Source organism: Rhizophagus irregularis, chromosome 25 (assembly GCF_026210795.1).
Source record: "Rhizophagus irregularis chromosome 25, complete sequence".
NCBI classification, from domain to species: Eukaryota; Fungi; Glomeromycota; class Glomeromycetes; order Glomerales; family Glomeraceae; genus Rhizophagus; species Rhizophagus irregularis.
Window position 1 is genome coordinate 1,845,748 of NC_089453.1, and position 22,338 is coordinate 1,868,085.

The window sequence follows — 22,338 nt, forward strand, 5'->3', positions numbered from 1 at the left end:
TAGTAGTTTTCCAAACATTCCCATTCCAATCAAGTGGATTATACCCTCCAATTAATTGTGTTGAACCTTGAATTTTTGCTACAAAAATGGTAGCTCCTTTATTATCACAATTTCTATTAAATGATGCAGCATCAAATCCATCTCGACCTGAATGATATAATAATTTGAAATCATATGGAATATTTTTGTTATTATAATGTGAAGAATCTTTTCTATCAATCCATGAAGCAAAAAGGGGAATGTGGTTTGATTGAATTATGGTTGAATCAAGTTTAATTTTTAAATTTGATTTTCTTGATGGTGCTGTATTAGCTTTAGGCATTACGCCAGGAACAATGTGAAATTCCAAAAGATCATGAATCAAATCTCGTGGTAAAATATCCTTATAATTATAAACTTTATAAAAGAAATCTGTGGGTTTAATATAATAAAATCTAATTGATGGAATAAATCTATGTAATGATCTCTCAATCTTTGTAATATCATCTTTGGTCCATGATTTTGTTGGATCATTATCTAAATTTTGTTGAGCAAAACACCATTTCAACAAACCTTCCCAAACTTCAATTTCATTCATGTTTAAATCATCTCTTTTTATCAATAATTCCAATAAAGGAGCTTTTAAGTTAACAAATTTGTTTGAATTAAATAAAATTTTAGGTTCTTCACAAATCTTCTCAAGGAAAAATTCCCATAAATCCGTAAATGTCTCATGTTGATAGACGGTTTCAAGAATACCAGTTGGATTTTGATGTAAAAATTCAGTTTGATGTTCAATTAAATATTCTTGAATATGAGAAATTAATTGTTGAACATTAAGTTCGTCTACATCTATTAATAATTTCAATACGTCTAGTCCTTGTAAATTTTTTAATTCAATATTTCCACAATAAATAAACCTAAACATAATAGAATAAAAAATTTTTAATAATTTTAAACATAAAAAAAAAAATTTAATACTGCGTAAATATTATACATTGCCTAAGAATGATGTCAAATAAATGAGACGAAATATTTGGTTTTTTTAAAATAAATTTTCCATCTTTTTTTTCAGCCCATTCATTAGAAAATGCTGTACGAAAATATTTTGACCTAATACATAAAATATTTGAATGAGCATGGATTTCTTTAATATTCGGTTCTTCTCCTGCATAAATAATAACATCATATCCTATTTCTGTTTCAAAAAGTTTTTCATAATCATTAGATAACTCTTCCAAAAATTTTGAAGACATTGTTAAAAAAGTTGTAACGTTTATTTTTATGAGTAAAGTTTGTTAACCCGTTTCAAAATAAAAATTAGCCAAATATTAAAATTTCACATGATGATCACTCATGTGTCACTGCGAACGTTAGTAACTAATTAAAATTTTATTTTAAAAATAAAATTACAAAATTTAATATTTTCGATTATTTAACATATAATCTATACTTAAAAATCTTCAAATAATTTATTTTATTTATATTCATTTTTGAATCTTAACGTCCCAAAGTAAATACATAAATTTTCTATTTTTTAATTACTTGAAATACTTCATAATTCTCTACTGTAAAATTAGGAGTATTTGAAGTATTTGGAATACCTTATTAGGATAGTAATCTGCAGTAACACCATAATTCTCCCATTTGTTATTACCATGACAGAAAAAACAACCTATTTGTGGACCACGGTTATTAGAACAATAAACAGCATATTCCGGATCTTTAACATAACCTAATTTGCAGTAGAAATATTTTTTCCAACTACAAAACTAAATAGAAAACTATCTCTAGTAGTTTTCCAATCATTCCCATTCCAATCAAGTGGATTATATCCTCCAATTAATTGTGTTGAATCTTGAACTTTTGCCACAAAAATGGTAGCTCCTTTATTATCACAATTTCGATGAAATGATGCAGCATCAAATCCATCTTGACCTGAATGATATAATAATTTGAAATCATAAGGAATCTTTTTGTTATTATAATGTGAAGAATCTTTTCTATCAATCCATGAAGCAAAAAGGGGAATGTGGTTTGATTGAATTATGGTTGAATCAAGTTTAATTTTTAAATTTCTTGATGATGCTACATTAGTTTTAGGCTTTATATCAGGAACAATATGGAATTCCAAAAGATCATGAATCAAACCTTGTGGTAAAACATCCTTATAATTATAAACTTTATAAAAGAAATTTGTGGGTTTAATATTATAAAATCTAATTAATGGAATAAATCTATGTAATGATCTCTCAATCTTTGTAATATCATCTTTGGTCCATTTTGTTGGATCATTATCTAAATTTTGTTGAGCAAAACACCATTTCAATAAACCTTCCCAAGCTTCAATTTCATCCATGTTTAAATCATCTCTTTTTATCAATAATTCCAATAAAGGAGCTTTTAAGCTAACAAATTTATTAGAATTAAATAAAATTTCAGGTTCTTCACAAATCTTCTAAAGACAAAAATCCCATAAATCCGTAAATGTCTCATGTTGATAGATGGTTTCAAGAATACCAGTTGGATTTTGATGTAAAAATACAGTTTGATGTTTAATTAAATATTCTTGAATATGAGAAATTAATTGTTGAATATTAAGTTCCTCTACAGCTATTAATAATTTCAATACATCTGGTCCTTGTAAATTTTTCAATTCAATATTTCCACAATAAATGAATCTAAACATAATAGAATAATTATAAAAAAATTTTTTAGTAATTTTAAACAAAAAAAAAATTAAACTATATGAATATTATACATTACCTAAGAATGATGTCAAATAAATGAGGCGAAATATTTGGTTTTTTTAAAATAAATTTTCCATCTTTTTTTTCAGCCCATTCATTAGAAAATGCTGTACGAAAATATTTTGATCTAATACATAAAATATTTGAATGAGCATGGATTTCTTTAACGTTCGGTTCTTCTCCTGCATAAATAACAACATCATATCCTATTTCAGTTTCAAAAAGTTTTTCATAATCATTAGATAACTCTTCCAAAAATTTTGAAGACATTGCTAAAAAGTTGTAACGTTTATTTTTTGAGTAAAGTTTGTTAACCCGTGTTTGAGACAAAAACCAGCCTTTAAATATTAATTTTATGATGATCACTGTGTCACTGCATGATTGCACGTGCGTTTTTTAGAAAGATAAAAATCAACTAGTTTTAAATAATAAGCTTTAATCTAAAGCAGCTTGCTTTTATAATTTCAATGGTTTAGAATATTTTAACAAATATTTTATATTTACAACTTGCCAAATTATCTCCGATTCATCCTTTTTGAAACGACCCTAAAAAATTTTAAAAAAAGATAAAGGAATATTAAAAAAATTTTTTTTTTTTAATTAGTAATTAATTAATGACAAAAAAAGTTAATAGAAAAAAAAAATTAATTGCTACCATTTTATCCAATTAATTAATTATTAATTAAATAAATTAAATAACGTTAAATAACCAAAATTTTCCGCAGAAAATTCCCGTCTTAGTGTATTTCGAAAATGAAGATCTGCTGATTTTAAATTTAATACGCGAAGGTAATAAAAAATTAAGAATCTGTTCAAAAAATAATAAAAAATAAATAAGTAAGGAAATAAATAAACAAAAAGAAATTCCTTTGTTATAAAGAATCTCCTGTTTAATTAAATAAAAGAATTACGAATCTGTCGTTTAGAGCTTGGATCAGATCAGGACGACCCTATAAAAAAAATTCAGGAAAAAACTCTGATAAATGATTTTTCTAGTTTTTATTCAGACACGTGTACATTTTTCTGAAAAATTTTTTATAGGGCTAGTAAGATGAGTCAAGAATTTTTTTTGGTCCGAATAGTGGGATTCGAGTTAAAGCCAACTACCGCGCTTTGCTACCGATAATGCAGGCCGACATTACCATAATTATAGCCAGCATTACGTTCACGTGTACGCGAGTCAAAAAATGAAATTTGACCCGAGTTACACGAGTGTGGTCAATCTATTTGAATATTATTAATTTACATTATACCTGAATTGAGAGTGAATATGGTGAGCATCCCTAGTTATTTATTTCATATTTTTTATTTTGTGGTGATTCTTTAGTAAATATAATTAGATATATTTATAAATATTAGTATATGATTATTTAGATAAATTTAGGTACATTTATAAATTGATTATTAATAATTACCAGAATTAAATAGTTAGTTTTATGTTTAATTACAAATATTTTAATAATCTTTTTTACTGTTATTTCTTTATTTATCAATTAAGAATAATTCTTAAAATTAGATTTCACAAGTAGTATAAAATTGTTTATTTTTTAAATAAATAAAATTGGTTCGCAACATCTCGTTGCGATTTGATTTTTTTTTTAAAAAAAAAAATGCAACAAATGATTATTCGTGATAAGGTTTTAAATAATTTATTGAAAAACATTGGTTAATTTAAGGGGATAATATGATAATAAGATAATTATAAAAAAAAGTATCTTAATATATCAAAACTATAATTATTCTTTTAAAATAATATTGCTTTAATTTGTTACAATAATCACGCACGTGATTATGGCTTTATGTGCTTACACAGATGCAGTTATTGCAACAAGTCCGCAAAAAGCTTGGAACATGTAATGAAATTGAGTATCCATATTTTATTTCAGCTTGAGCTTTTGCAACAGTCCGGTGAGAGAAAGGAGCCAATAAATTGAATTGAGAAGATGCTGATGGATATCCAAATCCACCAAACCATTTTATACAGAAGAAACATGCACCGAAAATATTTCAACAAGAACACTATGCCCTATAAAAAATTTTTAGAAAATTGATCACATATCGGAGTTTTTTTTTAGGAATATAAACTAAAAAAATGATCATTTATCGGAATTTTTCCCAGACAATTTTTATAGAGATGGAGAAGTTGATATCTGAAATGTGGGAATATACTATATGTATACTGTATACATATATATATATGAAAATTAAAATTAATAATTGTAGACGCAATCAATCATGTAATCTGGAAGGTAATAATAGGAGGAAGCTTTGAAAACGATTAAAAAGATGAAAAGAAAGTCCATAAAGGACAATATAAAAATAGACATTTCATAAACTAGAAACAACATTTATTTCAGATCGTATCTTTATTATTTTTCTTAAACTTCATAATCACTCACAAATGATATAAAAATGTTAATAATTTAGCGTACACAATGAATAAATATATAAACTTTTATTTGCACTTAATTAATCTTACTTGAAAAACAAATATATAAATGATCATAAATTTATTAATTTTTCAAAAAGTACAGTACATAAATCCGTCCTAGGGCATTTAATGCGTCAGATTATTCCTTAGCATTTCTGATAAAATTCCTCAGCTAATTTATTTCTATCACTAATATTGTTAAATAGGTGATTTTACTGATTCTTCATAGTACACGATATACTGACGTTTAATGATTCTCGAAAAAGATACAAACAGGTCTTCATTTGTAACTCCTGACATATTAATCAAAATTTTTTTTATATAATTTTCACTAATATATTTTTATAAATTATTTACAAAAACAAATAAAAAAAAAAGAAAAGGAATATAATTTACACAAATTTTTTGAGGTTCAACGCGTTGCAATCACGTGATTTATAGTTGAACGACACTTTCTTTATAATACTATTTTTTTAATTCTAGCACGATATAAAATATTGGAATATCTGTAAGATTTTATAGCGAGTGACATCTAAAATAATTTTTATTTTTTAGCAAAAATTTCTAAAATTAAATAAATAAACATATAAATTTCACTTACCGTAAAGAGAGTGGATAATATTAAAACAATGGAATTAATCAAAATTTTAGCGACTTCACGGTTATTACAATCTTCTTTTATATTATTATTGGTATTTTTAGCCGATTCACCAACATTTTGAGTTCCTTCTTTTCCCGCTTGTTTAATACACAAATCAATTGCTTCTTGTTTGGAACGTATAATATTAGTAACAACAATAGCTATAAGGCCTATGTATATTATTACAGCTCCCCATAATATATATGCATATAATTTAATTCCTCCTGGTGATTTCTTAGATATGTCATATATATACGTGTTAAAAAAAAAAATGTTTTGAATTTAAAAATATATATACATAATTATTAACGGACTTACGAAGAGTATACCGGTAATTCCAAATATAGAGTTTAATACAAATAAAATGAATAAAACTCCGAAGACTATAGTTAACACGCGTGGAAGTCCGTAGGATACAACTTTTATAACGTAATTAAAAAAAAAAATTAAAATGATACGCGTATGGTAAATATCAGCGTTTATTTAAATATACAGTACATACTATCCGGTTTAGCAAAGAAGACACTGGCAAAGAAAATGTAGATAATCTGAACAGCAAGACATTCGGATATAAAAATAATGTTAGTAAATTATAGAAATCATTTTTTTTTTTTCGAAAGATTTTATATCATACAAGACTAATGACGGTTAGAATAATCGTGCCAAGTCGTATTTCGATCCTGCATAGAATTTAGGGAAAAGAAAAAAATTTCTCATAATTACTGCTTATTCGACTCAAACAGCTTAAGACAGAAAAAAAAAAATCTTTGAATTCATTAGGCGTAATTCTTACCCACAACAGTAATCGGAGCTCATTATGTCTTTAGAAAATCAATTATTTCTTTATAAAAGTTCAAGTTAAAAAGTAAAAGATATGAAATCAAACGTGAAATTAACTTTTTGTAAACTGAGGCTTACAATATACCAACGACGAACACATATTACACTTTTGTGAGGACAAATTTAATAAAATTATCAATATAATGGCTTTGAGGAAAAAAAATCAAGTTTGTGGCTTTGCAAATATATTTTATAAGGAGAAATTGGCCTCGGTCGTCAGTATAACTCTAACGTGTCACATAAACAATTATGTGGCTGATATATAATAATTGCCAATCGGCTTAGCAACGACTGGCTAAATTTCTAGATTTTTAAAAGAATCACATGATCAAATAAGATATATTCTCACGCATACTATAAATACGATACGGTACGGTTAATACGATACGGTGATACGATACGATACGATACGGTAAAAAATTAAAAGAGAAATTTTTGAATTTTGTATCAAATTACCCAAAATAGACTCTAATTATTCAATTTGCTTATAAATACACTGTTAAATCATTTTCATCGAATTTCTTTATGGGATAATAGAACCACCATTTTCTGTCTATCATGTCTATCATGTTGTAATTATTGCATACTGCTACAACCCTTTCGGATAAAATTAGTTTTGCGTCATAGTGTTACGTCATAATTTTTGCATCAGACTAACGAATCCCTTTTTTATTAATATAAAACCTTTCATAAAGAATAAATGTAAAAACACAATCATTTAATAATAGAAATATTAATAATTCCTAAAATAAAAATAATTATAAGTAAAATAAATCGAGCATCCCAATTAAATTTTTCAAAGAATTTCTTGAAATTAAAAAAATTCAAATTATTATTGAAATTACTTTTATGATTTCCAGTATTCTCAAAGTTAAGTAAGATTAATTTTAATGATAAAATATTATCTAAAGTTAATTCTTTATGTTGTTTCTTTGCACAAATTTCTTCCCAATTATTTATCCCAAATAATGTGGCAGAATATTTAATTCCTTCATTATCAATTTCATAACCAAATTTTAATACTTGTTCCCAATTTTCTACGTTCATAATCTCTCCAATAGAAATAGCGACCATCTTTCGAAGTTCCTCTAAATTTCTTAAATCTGATTCAATATATAAATCCTTAAGTTCATCCAAATTTAATCCTTCGTCCAATTCGTTTGTGTAAATGTATTTTAAAAGGTGACGAAATATTTTATATTTTGTATCTTTAATATAAATTTTTGATTCTTTTGATTCTTTCCATTTTCCATTAAACATTGTTTTAAAATATTCTGATCTAGAAGCGAGAATAATTTTTGAGGCTTTAATGTTTGAACCACAATCAAATGTAAAATTAATATCACTAAAGTATCCGTTATCAAAATAATCTATGAAATGAGGTAATAATAATTTTGGTGGGGGTTTCATATGTGATTTCTTCTCTATAATCTTTATATAAACTCTAATTCTTAAATCTGTTCTTGAATTAATATTTTGATCAGGAAAAATATTAATAATTTCCCCTAAACTTTTTTCTGATGATTTTTGTTCATAAATTTCCATTTCATTTTCTTGTTGAAATATAATACGGTTATCTGGATGACTTCTAATGATCTCATATTTATAATTAATCTCTTGATTATCTTCAGTAATCTTTAATTCTTCATCATAAGGAATTAAATTTAAAGAAATTTTATTATTCTTATTATCATACATAGTATAACTATAATAATAACTATTAATAGTATCACGATATCCATGTATGCGTAGTCGTAAGCGCCATTTATAAATAAAAGATTGTGGGTCAAAATTTGATTGCGTAATATGAGGTCCAGGTGAAGAAAATCTTTCGCTAAATATGTAATAATCATTCTTACGATCCGGCATATCATTATAATAATCTTGAAAATCTTTTATTCTCCATGTATATATAAATTCTTTATTATCAAACTTTAATAATGAATTATCATCATTATTATTTAGATTCGTTTGTGATTGCATATTTTTAATAAGAAATATAATTTTTTTTTTTTGGTAATGGGGGTGAGAAAATTTTCTATATATAAGGTATTTTTTATGCCGGTTGTACAAAAATAGCATTATATGGTCACGGTAAATTCGGCCAAAATTCGGCAAATTCAATTGGAACAAATTATAAATTATTTAAATTATTTGAAATTACGTAACACACATGCGTGACACGATTTATGCCAAACTTTGCCAAATTTAACTTAATTAAAATAGAGTGAATAGCATATTATTTACAATGAAACCAAATTAAGCAATATATACAGGTAATTGCAGGGTAATTGTAAAATCAATTATACGTCAGCACTTTAGTGTGACAAATAATTATCATGTGAAAATGAAATAAATGGGAAAAGTTTTATATTGAATTGAATTTTTTTTGTTATTCAAAAAAACAGAGAATTGTTAAATATTTAGATCGGCTTTCGACTAAACTTTTTTAAGTTTATTTTGTTATTCCGAATACCATTTACTCATTTACATACAAATACTAACACAAATTTGATGAAATTTACTATTTATTATCATTCGGCGTTTTTTTTGAATAAACAAACACTATTCCATAATCAAAATAAAAATACTTTTTGATATCCTGTGTTGCTAGAAAATTGGAAAATCCTCTTTTATAAGTAATTTTGTCTAAGAGTTTATAATCGAATTTGATTCTGTTATTGCGATAATATAAGAATAGTTTACTCTTTACTTACTATCGCTATGTATTAATACGTTAAAATAAAAGTCCGACATGGAGATATTGTCAAAATATTTTAATATTTACATCAAAGAACCTACTATTATTTCAATATTTTTTAATTATTACAATTGTTTGTTTTGAAACTTTAATTTTTTTCATTCTCATTGACAGATCTAGAAGTTTCAACGTTACCTTTTATGTTAATGATTTGATTTATCCTAAATTTACACAAATTTCGTTATTAATAATCGCGTTCATCCACAAACGATATAATGTAGGCGTTGTTTTACGTAAAACTGAAGGTTCCACAATAGTCATATAGCGAGATATCAACCCCTGTAATTTGAAGAAAATTCGTGTTCCCGATTTTTGGACTTCGTCACGTGCATATTAACAGACAGGCCGGACTTTTTTGTACTTTTTTTTGTAAATTCCACTAAGTACAACAATTTTATCAGTTAAAAAAAAAAAAGATACTAACTGCTAACTATTTTATTTAAATTTACGCACCAACTAAAATATTTTAATATCCAGTAATTACTAATTATACGTTCGTATTCCAGAGTGTTTGATTCAGTTATTCAGTTGTCGAACAATCTTAAATGATCTCAAAATAAAATAATGACTGAAATTAAATCAGATCGCATGATACTTTGATAAATTCATGATTCAAGAACAATTACAAATATGCAATATATAAAAGATTTTTCATTGCGCAAATGACTTAAAATGACAAATGATTTGATAAATTTCACTTATCAAATGAAAAATGAACGTCATTTGAGATTAATGTTAGCCAACACTATAATTTTATTTTATTTTTTTTTTGGTTTTTCAATTAAAATCATGTGTTAAGATATCAACCAATCAAAATTAATGATTGACAAATGATTAGGAAAATCCACATCATTTTTTTTTTTTTGTGAAATTTTTTGAATATTTTTTTTCAATTTTATGGACTTTTTATTTTGTTTACAAAATATAAGCCAAGTCAAACAAAACTTTTATGTATTGTGTAATATTTGTTTTTATAAACTCTATTTCAAATGTTAATTCTTCTATCAAGAACGTTAGAACACAACGGTATAGAGCTTAAAATTATTTATTATTTTTTCTAGTATACATGCTTATCATAAAAGTTATGTAAATTGTCACAAAACAGCAACATTAAAAAGATGGGTACTCCACGCGCGCCATCAACAACATTAAACAATGTGAGTGTGTTAGTCGTAAATATTTATTGTGTTTACTGTAAAGGAAGCGATCGATAATCAGGAAAAGACGAAGGGAATTATCAATAATAATAAAGTAGAGATGAAGGAAAATAAAGTACATCTCTTTAGACTTTGTCTTCAATTTTTTTTTGTGAATAACTGATAAGAATTTATGTCCTTATAATTTAAAATGGACCATTTAAACTGAACGAGTCAAATCGTAAAGAGATCAAGGAAGTAAATTAGTAATAGACAAGCAATTATGTGGAAATTTTCATTCGGAAGAATTGTCGAAGAAGAGGGAATAATCATACCAAACTATAATTTTATTCACTAGTATCGTATCCTAAATGTTGACAACGAATTAATTGCAGAACATTTCACTGAAGCGGAACTTCGTGAGAGACCGGAACTGTACTTCGGCTTCCCATACCTAAAAAAAAAAAAAATCGAGACGTTAGTAACGTTTCGCTAAAATGAACAAAACAAAAATTTTTAAAAAAAAAATCGAAGGCACTTTCGAAATGGAGTCTGGAACCGTTCCTTCGGGCTTCGGCGTATAGTATTCCAGAAGTATTCAAGCTCTTAGATGAAATTGTCAATTTATTAAGTAAATTCATTGACAAGGCAATAAATATTTCATTTACATGTTGCCAGCAAAACGTATGCATATTGCAATAAGTCATCAAGTTCTTTTCTCTTTTGTTGTAGGCGAACTTAAATGAAATCTGACAAATAATAAAGGAAGAACGTTTCGGAAATCTTGGGTAGGGAATTTAATTACCCCAAAAAAATCGCAATTTTATATACCGTATATATTATACATTTCAATTTAAATATAAATCAATTGACTCAACTAATCTAGTTGGAGAATAACTTTATTGAATGAATAATAATAATTAAAAATGATTCGAAAATTCGAAAAATAAAAATAAATAAATGTTGAAAACAATAGATGTTACGAAAAAATCTTGTGTCTCTGAATATATATCGAAAACACTTTTACGTAAAATTCAAGATTTCGATAAATGGGAAATTGAAAATGCCATAATATTATTTTATTTTATTTTTTTTTACTATTCCATTAATTATTTAGTTAAAGTAAATTTGAAAATTGAAGGGCAAAGATGTTGTGTTATAGCATACTCCAGCTATGTCCAGTACCTCTGTCAACTTGATCTACATGAGTTCTCATTATAACATCGTCTAATAAACGATTGTAATTCACGAAACGATTGAAATGAATCAAACTTCTATTAAACAAATTGAAATAAATGTGCGTGACGAATTAACAAATTACACGAATTAAATAAAAAAAAAAGATGCAACAAATTTTTTAGTCTAAACCTTTTATTTTAAAATACTACTTATTTAAATACTATTAAGAATATAAACATGTATTTGAATAATTTATTTATAGGGTATTATGGTATAACACTATAATCTCACTTTTCATGTCGTTATTTTTATTATCGATACTAAAACCAAAAAATAAATACTACCACAATTTATGCGTAGCATACTATGCTATTTTAATGATATTACAATAGGGTACGCTCATCATGTCGTTCGCATGGATGGATCATCAGTTGCAGCTGCAACATATTCCTTCTCTTTGTATTAGTTAAAATTACTAAAGTGAAGTATACCTACATTTATTAAAATAAAAGAAAAATCAAGTCTTATTTAGACAGAAAATAATATGAATAATATAATTCATACCGGTAAAGGAACTGGAATAACGGCACAAACAAGTAGTACTATACTATATCGTGAATTTAAATATCGACAGCTGTTATGGAAAAAAGATATTTAAGAATATATCCTTAACATCTTAAAAAAATCTAACACGAGAATTTATATAAAATTAGGAGAGTTTATTCGTAAAACATTGGTACAATTATTATTCAATTACATACTGCAAAAGTAAATAAATATAATTCAAAAGCTGCTCCAAGTGTTACAAATCCATCCAACCCGTACGCTTCCATAAATATATCACTCCATCATGATCAATAAGACCTGTTGACCCAATGAACGTTCCATCCATTGTTTGATCAGATATAAATCCTCACTTCCTTTAAGCAGTATGAGGTAGAACTTTTAATAAGCTTTGCCATTGGAAACATCAAGAATAATAACTGATTTTACGTATAAATGTTGTACGTCAGTCAATTGACGCATCTCAGTTGAAAAATTGGCCAACAAGTTAGATCGTCATCTCCTTTTTTAATTAGTGCCGGATAGAGAGCATGGTATCTGTCATCGAGTGTAGCGTCAACGTTGTTGAATTGTGCTTTGATGTAAGTCGCTTATAGGAGGGAAGAAGTTATTATTGATAATAATGCTTGCTGTGTTAATAGGAAGGTTATAAAGCTTTTTTTTTTTTTAAGTGGAGTTGCACGTAAAACTATTATTAATTTGTCAACGCATAAAATGACGGATACTTTATTAAAAATTTTCTTTTCAAATGCTTATTGCAACTCACAAACTGAAGGTAAATATCGAGATTTAAATCATTCTATTATAAATTTCTCCTTCCAACATCATCCAACTAACTACTTACTTGTAAGCCTACTCATGTTTAGTCGTCCATCCAATAAAACATCTTGTTCCTCTTTCGTGTTCGCCTATCTCATTTTTTCTTAAACATTCACTCCTGCCATGGTCACATCTATTTTTCATTAATTATAATAATTATTGCCGATGATCTAAACGTAACTTATCATGACTACTAATTAATTTAGTAATTTTTTACTTTTCAGTTCAACCTTATTAATAGTATAAGATCTTAGTTACTTTATATATTAAAATAAATATTTCAATCAAGAAACACAAAATGATTGTACTGAAACGAAGATACACCGTATATGTATTGAAAAATCAAAATTCATCAGAGTAAAAAGAAAAATTCAAAAAGATACCTCTCAATGCTGATATATTTACGCATGACAAAGAAAAATACGGAGTTCAAGGAGAGTTACAGACATCTACAACTTGTATTTTGGGAAGGATTTTGCGGTAAAGAAGCGTTTTTGACGAAGGAGAACTATACTATGGGATCGTGCGCACTCTAGTTTAATTAATAGGAGATACAATAATATAATTGCTTGTACTAAATATTACAAACAGCAGTAAATTTAACAACATACTATACTTGTAAAATGAAACGGTAGAAGAATCTATATACTTCGATAAAAAAACGTTGCATTTTTAGATTTTTCGATTTATTAGCAACAGCAGCTAGAATTTCCAGTATAAATTCTTTATGCAGTGGAGTAGTTTACGATTAAAAGAGATTAACTGAAGTTAATAGAAATTTAACATGTAAAGAAATTAGTACTAATTATGGCACCATTATCTAGTAGAATGATCACGATATGATTTACAGACTCATTTTACCGATCATGAAATGAACCGACACTCCTCCATTTTTCACTCATAAGCCTAACGAAGGCTTATACTTTTTCTCAATTTTTAAATAACGAACTTTATTCAACCACTTCAGAATATCTGACATAGATTGGATTTTAATAACAGACAACTAGGAACGCGTTAATTCAGTAGTACGCGTAAAGCACATCAAGAAAATCAAGAAATATCATTGCGTGCGGACAGACATACCTAACTGTAAATATCCTCAGCTCTGGGTCAAATTCAATCATAACAGCGATTCCTGCAGCGACATAAAAACAAAACAACAATTCTTTAAACCCAAACTTAAATCACATTTTCCGAGCAGAGACATCCTTAAACGTTATTATCCAAAATTTAACGAATACCCATATACTAGGTTTTTGCTCTTCAGTTTTACCTCAACCCCTCAAGTAAATCAAGCAAAAGATACTACATTATTACATGATATTATAGTCAATCACCCATTATTAGGAACAATCACTTACACATTAATAGACGACATTGAGCGATTGGACATTTTCAGAACTGCTTCAGACTTATCACATCATCTATATCTACTGATACAGTACATCAACGCAAAGTCTTACAGATTTTGTTTACAATTATATTAAAAATTTCAGCTCGTAAAACAACTATCATGAAATTTATGATTTCCACAACCTTCGAATTAACCAAATTATCCGGAACTTGCGCAATGACGCTTTTAAAAAGTGAGAGAAATATCACCAAAAATAAGAAGAAATATTACTATGCTTCAACTTCGAAACTTAGTAACAGAAATCAAATAAATCGGCCGAAACGGATTTACCGCAATCTTCACTTATATATCTTGTGTGAATAGTAGGCGGAACGGTCCATGGGTATTAATCACGAGTTAGGTGGTAGCAATTATAAATAGTATAGTCTAGTTTTAGTAATTCTAGCATGTATACTCCTCTGTGCTTGTCTTTATAATAAAAATATATGTCACATGTACGCCATACTGAATTTCAGCCGAGTGTCGTAATACCGACCATTGACATTTTACCTTACTGCGCCTTAATTTCAAATTATTTTTTTTTTGAGGAATTGCTCATAACACTATAATTAATAAAGAAAAATTTACTACTTTTAAAAAATTTGTAAACTTATTTACTTGCATATTCCAATAACAAATTAGTCGTTTCATATTATTACTACTTATACAAAATATAAAAATGAATTATATAGTAAAATAATTAAAAATATACGTAGGATGATGACAATGTCGGCGAAATGGCAAGTTAAGTCAGTAGATTTTATGCGGTGAAACAGGTGTCGGTAAAATGGGTGAATATGTAGTAGAGTAGCTGTTATATATGAAAAAATCCGACAGTAGGACCAGCACAAACGATATGACAATAAACCCCTAAATCTCATTTAACGTTCTGTAGATGAAACCCAAAAAACTTTCCAAAAATAGAAGTTGATTACATCCGGATATTTAAACAAGATACGTGATAATATAAGTCCATACGGATAACCCGATCGTGTAATTTTCCGAAGGCAATACATGTATCAATTGTATCCTGTAGAAGATTTATATAACGGAAACTATATTTATTAAAATTAATTTATTAAAAATTTTTTCTCTCACTGTAACAAAAGAGATAGATAAAAGTAATACAAATAGCGTATTATTAATTACATCACAGTAAAAGATAAGATTATTATATTTTATTCTCTTTATTTAGAAAAAATCAATTAATAAAAATGATAATCCACGTTGTTAAGCTTATTTAGCATAGATCAAGCACATGATCTAGCAGTATTGAGAAATATGCGGAATTGATTTATATGTGCATTAAATTAATCATCATTTAAATACCCAATAAGGTTTACAGTTTACCCTTTACTCGTGCCTTCTGAGTTCTGAGTTCTTTTTTGTCGTAGATTATTAGAACTTAGATATGCACACACACGAAATCTAATTCGTGCTAATTTGTTTTTGTTTCAATTGAAAAAAAAGGTACGTTAAACAATTATTATATATTTGAATAGATTATCCTAAAATGTATTATTAAAAATATTACATTAAACGTGTTACTGAAACAAACAATCAGAATTAATTATCATTATAATTTACAATTTTAGTCATTTAGATATTTTAGATTTTACACTTGATCAATCATATTTTTGATTATTGATAATTTTAAGCGTACCTTTTTTTTATTCTGGGGTGCTTTTTTATGAGCAGTTTGCTACGACCTGGAGGACTTATACATGCAGTGTAAAAAAAAAAACAAATAGATCCGAATTTGTACAAGTCAAATATATTAAATGTAACTTTAATTCATCTTTTTTTTTAGATTATAATTTCGATTTCAAGGAGAAATTCCTTAAAAATAAATACGCATCAATAAAATCTTAATAAATGTTTTCTTTTGTACGCAAATATACCAGTAATATGGTTATTTTATTCATTAACTATTTATTCAGTTATTCTTTATTCATTTATTACTTAATTGCTTAATTAAATTTTGATTTTCATTTGATATCTATATACAGTAATTTTTATAGCGGTTACACGATGCCAGCGCCATAATTGATAATCCAGAAAGCTTTCCACCTTCGGATTTAAATCCGTAAATAAAGTTTCTCCAATACGAAAACCAGGTATGAACGAAATCAGTGCAACCTGTAACGAGATTTTTCAGTAACAAATAAACGGAAATCCCGTGAATTACACCGGATAAAATAATCTTCCGTTTAAAAATAAATACGAAACTGTATTAAGTTGTTAAATTATGTTCCGAAAATTTTAAAATTTTGGTTTATTGGCGTCGGTTCCGCAATATTCATTTTTCCTTCTTGTCAAAATTTTAATTTTAATTAGAGAAAAATTGTTGGATGTCTCATTGTCTCATGGTAAATAAACAAGCCATTGTAGTTTATATGTATGTATTTGCATGCAAGTTGCAAAAAGAGAGATTTTAATTTTTTTTTTGTTGATTTTTAATCTTTTTTTTTTGTACATTAGTTATTATTATCTCTGTTTTTTTTTTAAAAAAAATAAAATTACAGAAATCCACCAATTTTTACTCGTTATAACGAGGAATTTCTTTAGATTTTTTTTTTTCCATATTCTATATCATAATAATTTAAAAATTTAAAAAAGAAAATATCTTCCTTTTTCTATATCATATTAATTTTAAAAATTTAAAGAAAATATCCTCCTTTTTTTTTTAACTAGTTTTAGTCATAAATTATTATAATTAAATTATTTAGCAGCTGTGCCTGCGCAGCAAAAAAAAGTAAAAAAATTATTTTAAAATTTTTCTTCTCTTATTTTGTTTTTAAATTTTTTTTTTTTTCAAGTTTCACCATATTATTATTATTATCTTTTTATCTTCCGTAAAATGAAATAAATAAATAAATTATTATTAAATAATTAAATTAATTATCAAAATTTGGTGGAGACGGTGATACATTGTTTCTTAACATTAATTCGATCTGACATGCTCGACATGTTGGATATGAATCATCCTCATTTCTAATTTCAAGTTGAATTGATTCATGATCATCCGATGTTGATGACCCGTCTTCTTCCATGTGAATCGAACCATCACATTCTGGAGGACTTCTAAATGGTTTACCAGGAGGAACATAATAACAAAATGGAAGAAACAATGCAGCTTGTTTCTTTGCTCCAAAAACTAAAAATAATAAAGTACCTCTAAAAAAATATATATATATTCTTTTGTATTAATAACTTTTTTTTTTAATAAGAACGATGAACAATATTAATATTAAATATACATACGGTAATATGCCCATAAAAGAGCTTATAAGAAAAGCGCTATTAGATTTGGAATCGTCACTAGGATAACTTATGATCCTTGGAATGAGGGTTAATGTAAGAAATATTATATAAATGAAACAAAATGTGTTTAATCTAACAGCACGTCCTAAAACAACTGCTGTTGCAATGTTCTTACGGGCATTATGATATTTCCATTGTTTATATAAAATAAATGACGAATGACCTACAAAATAAAATTAATATTATTAAATATAATAATTCTTATAAAAGAAAATTCATTCAATGATATAAAGATGTAATTTCCTACAAGCCATTATAAACGCGACTAAAGCTAGTATTGACGTGGGTATTGTGTAAGCGTAAAACGAACTTCTTTGAGATCTCTTACAGTGTAGTACCGTCACTACGACTCCCCAATTCTTTTCGTTCATTGACATTATCGTATCAATAATATTAAATATTAAAGAAAATGCCCAAACAAAAGTGGACACCCATAAAAAACATTTTTGTTCAATGTCAGCCTTTCCTTTGTTTAAGGCGTACCATAAATAAAAGGCAATAAACAATGGAAAGAACTGCATTGGGTAAAAAGTGAATGAAGTAATTTTGTTTGAAATTAAACAAATTGGCGTTTCGAATGCACGTTCCATTAATTCATCCCCATATATGATTATAGGAGGTAATGCTGAAAATCCGTTACCGATTGCGGCAACGAATAATTGAAAGATTGTCCATTTCATAAAATGTGGTTCAGACTTTAATAATGAATAAATTAAAATGATTAGCAATATAATACTAACTAATTGAAGTAAAATATAAAATATTGCTATGAGCGAATATTTCATGTTAAAACTTTTTGTTTAATTTCAAAAAAAAAAAAAAAAAAAAAAAAGGGGCAGAAAAAAAAAATATTTTTTTTTCACTTCATAATGAGGTTGACGGGATAGATAAAAATAAGGCATTTATATAACTTTTTTTTTTTTTGTTTTTTTTTCTTATATAACTTTTTTTAATTGTAAAAATATTGTATGAGACATTTGTGTAACAAAGTTACCAGAATTTTGTTTTATTTGTAGATCGGAAATTTATTTATTCGCAAACGAGGGCTCAAAAGTCAAAACATTATAGGAACCTCAATGTATATGTATATAAATAAATATATAATATATGCAATGAAAGAATTTTCTATAAACAGAAATGAATTAGTAAGATAATCGGTTATTGAAAGAATATTCTTTCTAGAATATAATGAATTTGTTTAAAACTTTAAAAAAAAAAAAATTTCCTAAAATAAAATAAAGTCAAATAAATAAGAAATAAAAAATTTTTGTTACTGTCGGGATTAATCGTATCTATAACCTTATATTCATATATATTCAAGTAGATAATTATCATATTTTTTTATAGGGAAAATGATACAAAATCGGTTATTTACTTTAATGGCAGATCTGCAGAGACCGTGTCACATTGAGGTGTACCAGGTGTACCATCAATTAATTAATATGTAAAGTATTCATATATTCATGTAAAAGAATGACGATCATAATAACTTATAGTAAATTAGTAATACCACTGTAATACCTGTTAAAATTCACACGTATTGTTTTCATTTAAGAACGCTTCAAATATCTAAAAAAGTAAATGATTCAAGCCTTTTTAGCTCTTTTAGATACTCTCAATAGGAAAAAAATGTTTTCTTTAGTATTTTCAAAAAATGCGAGGTATTACGTTTGTCTAATCTTTCATGATTGCACAAATGCATGGTTTATTTTTAGAATTTCGGAAATTTTAATGGACTTTCCGAGATGTAATTTATTAATATCAGAAAATAAAGTTAAAAAATCCGAATGAATCTAAAATACCTGGTATTCAATTCATAACCGACATAAATTCTCTAATAATAAACTTTATATGATAAGATTTGATTTAATTAGTTTGATGGTACACCTACATTTACAATAACGTAAACACGTGTATGTACCTTTGTGTAATACCTAATAAGGCTCATAGGCATTTGTACTTTGACTCACCAATAACTTAAAAAGTCCAATACTATATAATTAAATACCATTTTTATGTAAAAGGTCATAATTTATTGATTTATTTTTAATTTCTATTTTGTCCTATGTCCAATAAGTTTATTATTTTTTTATTGGATAAAAATTATTGAATTTTTAATTCACATTATCAAATTTATAAATAAAAAAGATAAATGAACCTATCAAATTTCGTTGTTTGCCAAATATAAATATTTATAATCTCGATTATTTCTTGGCAGATCACTATACGGTATCACTTTGCAGATTATTACCAAATTATTTAGATTGATAAATCATACGTGATAATGATCTGGAGTTCTGGGCTCCTTTTTTTTCTAGTAATTCCTTAGATTAGAATGTTTATAAAAATATTTATTTTTAAGATAAATAAAATAAATTTAAAACATCCAATTTGTTTACTGCATTTACGCCTGGATTTATCATCCAAAAATAACGCCATAGATACTTTACTGGATATGTTGGGACATGTGTTAATGTTATGGGACAATAACTTAAAAATAATTTTATTCCGATTTTTATTGATTTAGGTAATAACTGTACAACTGTAATTTACTATAAATAAATGTGACAAAATAAATTATTTTATGCCTTTTAATATTTTTATCGTAATTAAATTTATTAAATATTTTTACGGTATGGTATATTATTATTATATAATATTCATCATTTTTTTTTTTGTTTATTTACAAAATGTCAAAAACCCATAATTTTGTTTCTTTAATGACCTTGTTCTAGACTCAAGTACCACGCTCCTTTTTTTTTAAAAAAAAAAGAAACCAATCAAAACTGTCAAATGGATATTTGAGCCAATCAAAATTGATTTTAAATGCAATGAATTCCGCAATGTGACTGGTTTTTGTAGATCATAGTATTTTCGAATTTTTTACGCACACAAAAAAGAAAATGTGATAAATGTTGTGAAATACGTCAATGAATTAAAGTTATTTGTTTGATATTACATTTCGATTGTTATATATTGATAGGTTATTGTAGTACATGACTTATCGGACTCATTGATAATATCATTTAAGTTGACGATCCATATACCATCGTAATATTAAAGATATTATTGGGTCAATTTACTATTTATTCATAGTTTTTAATACTTCTAACCTTCTTTTGTGAAATTTCTTTAATAAACTCATTTATAAGTTAATCCTTAACAGGTTAATTAATCGATTAATATCAGAATTTTTTTATCAAATAATATAATAAAATGAATATCAATTGTAAAGCATTCGAAAGTTCTAATGGAATTATAATGACATTATTTCTTAATTTTATAATTTAATTGGTTTATTTTTGCTCATTGAGTATATCTCACATTGCACAACGGGGTAGAATACTAGTTTTATTTTGTAAAGTTAACTTACCAGTTCTTTTAATAACGTGTATTGTTCTCTTTGAGGATAATTTTTTTATTTTAAAAAAAAAATAATTGGTTTATTTTTCCTGTTAAAAAAAAATACTACGTAAAAAAAAAATAAAATAATTTCGTTATTTTTCTAATCTGTTATTGTTGTAATTTAGAAATTGGAACACGCTTTTTAAATCATACTAATAACCAATTACTAGGATGCTTAACAAAAATATCTTGGTTAATTCCAATCTCTAATTTTACATTTTTATTATAATGTTTACTAAAGATATATATTTCTATGTATCTTGGGTGTCGAGTAGACATGTCGGTGGTAAAATGTCTATTTTGGAATGTCTTTTCGGGCAATCATTGTCGGGAAATTATGATATGACGATCATTGGTGAAAGCACTTGTAATGAAATTTATTTCGCACTGAATTTGAGAATGTGGTTTAGTAGTAAATCAAATTTATTCCTTAGACATTGTGTGTTAGTTTTCAAAATTTTGCAAAAATATGATTTTTGACTAATAGTTTTCAATAATTCAGGATTATTATTCGTAAGATGTTTAACTATTGCATGAGCTGCAATCCCATTTACATAATCCATGTAATATAGGTGGTTCAAATCCTTATTTTGGCGCGACCTTTAGATCTAATAAAGTATCTCATTTCATGTGTTGTTATTTTCATGATTAATGCTTCCCTTTTCAAAACATGAGAAAAATAAAAGTGGTAATATTTTACAATACGACCTTATATGAATTTAAAAACATGTTATTTCTTTTGAGATAAAATAAGTCTAAAGAGGAAAGAGAGGCTGAATTTCCAAGCGTGGGAAGTTTAGGACAATTAAAATTGAATGTTTAGTTCCGGCAGATACAGCAAACGTAATTATTACCAATGACTACTCCGAATTCTACTAATTTACTAATTTATAATAGACTTATTTCCACTCTAACCGTCTGATACTTGAATAATTTTTGAATTTAATCAATTTATTAACTACTCCTAATTTATAGCACTGACTAAAAGACCCCCTTTTTTGCGTACCCACCCAATATGATACGTTAAAAATTTTCAAGAAATATGTAGTTTTTACAATAACTAATTTAAATAACCTAATTTAAATATAGTAGCCCTATAAAAAATTTTATCCGTAAT

General features: G+C 26.3%; 3 protein-coding genes across 3 annotated transcripts; all 3 read right to left on the bottom strand.

Annotated features, from left to right (window-relative positions):
• Positions 1 to 5,207: 5,207 nt before the first annotated feature.
• OCT59_016880 (uncharacterized protein) lies at positions 5,208 to 6,660 on the bottom strand. The gene is made up of 6 exons (XM_025322754.2): positions 6,594 to 6,660; positions 6,435 to 6,480; positions 6,303 to 6,348; positions 6,119 to 6,219; positions 5,762 to 6,034; positions 5,208 to 5,692 (listed from the first exon to the last, which is right to left on the bottom strand). Exons 1-6 carry the CDS (start codon positions 6,614 to 6,616, stop codon positions 5,618 to 5,620), a joined length of 564 nt encoding a protein of 187 aa, XP_025165522.1. The 5' UTR covers positions 6,617 to 6,660; the 3' UTR covers positions 5,208 to 5,617.
• A 694-nt stretch (positions 6,661 to 7,354) lies between these two features.
• Positions 7,355 to 8,623, bottom strand: OCT59_016881 (uncharacterized protein; the record flags this gene model as incomplete). The annotated part of the gene is made up of 2 exons (XM_066145985.1): positions 7,355 to 7,383; positions 7,486 to 8,623. 2 exons carry the CDS (start codon positions 8,621 to 8,623, stop codon positions 7,355 to 7,357), a joined length of 1,167 nt encoding a protein of 388 aa, XP_066003716.1.
• Positions 8,624 to 17,389: 8,766 nt separating this feature from the next.
• OCT59_016882 (uncharacterized protein) lies at positions 17,390 to 18,601 on the bottom strand (the record flags this gene model as incomplete). Its single annotated transcript, XM_025328678.1, has 3 exons — positions 17,390 to 17,669; positions 17,757 to 17,979; positions 18,064 to 18,601. 3 exons carry the CDS (start codon positions 18,599 to 18,601, stop codon positions 17,390 to 17,392), a joined length of 1,041 nt encoding a protein of 346 aa, XP_025165524.1.
• Between the last annotated feature and the right edge of the window lie 3,737 nt (positions 18,602 to 22,338).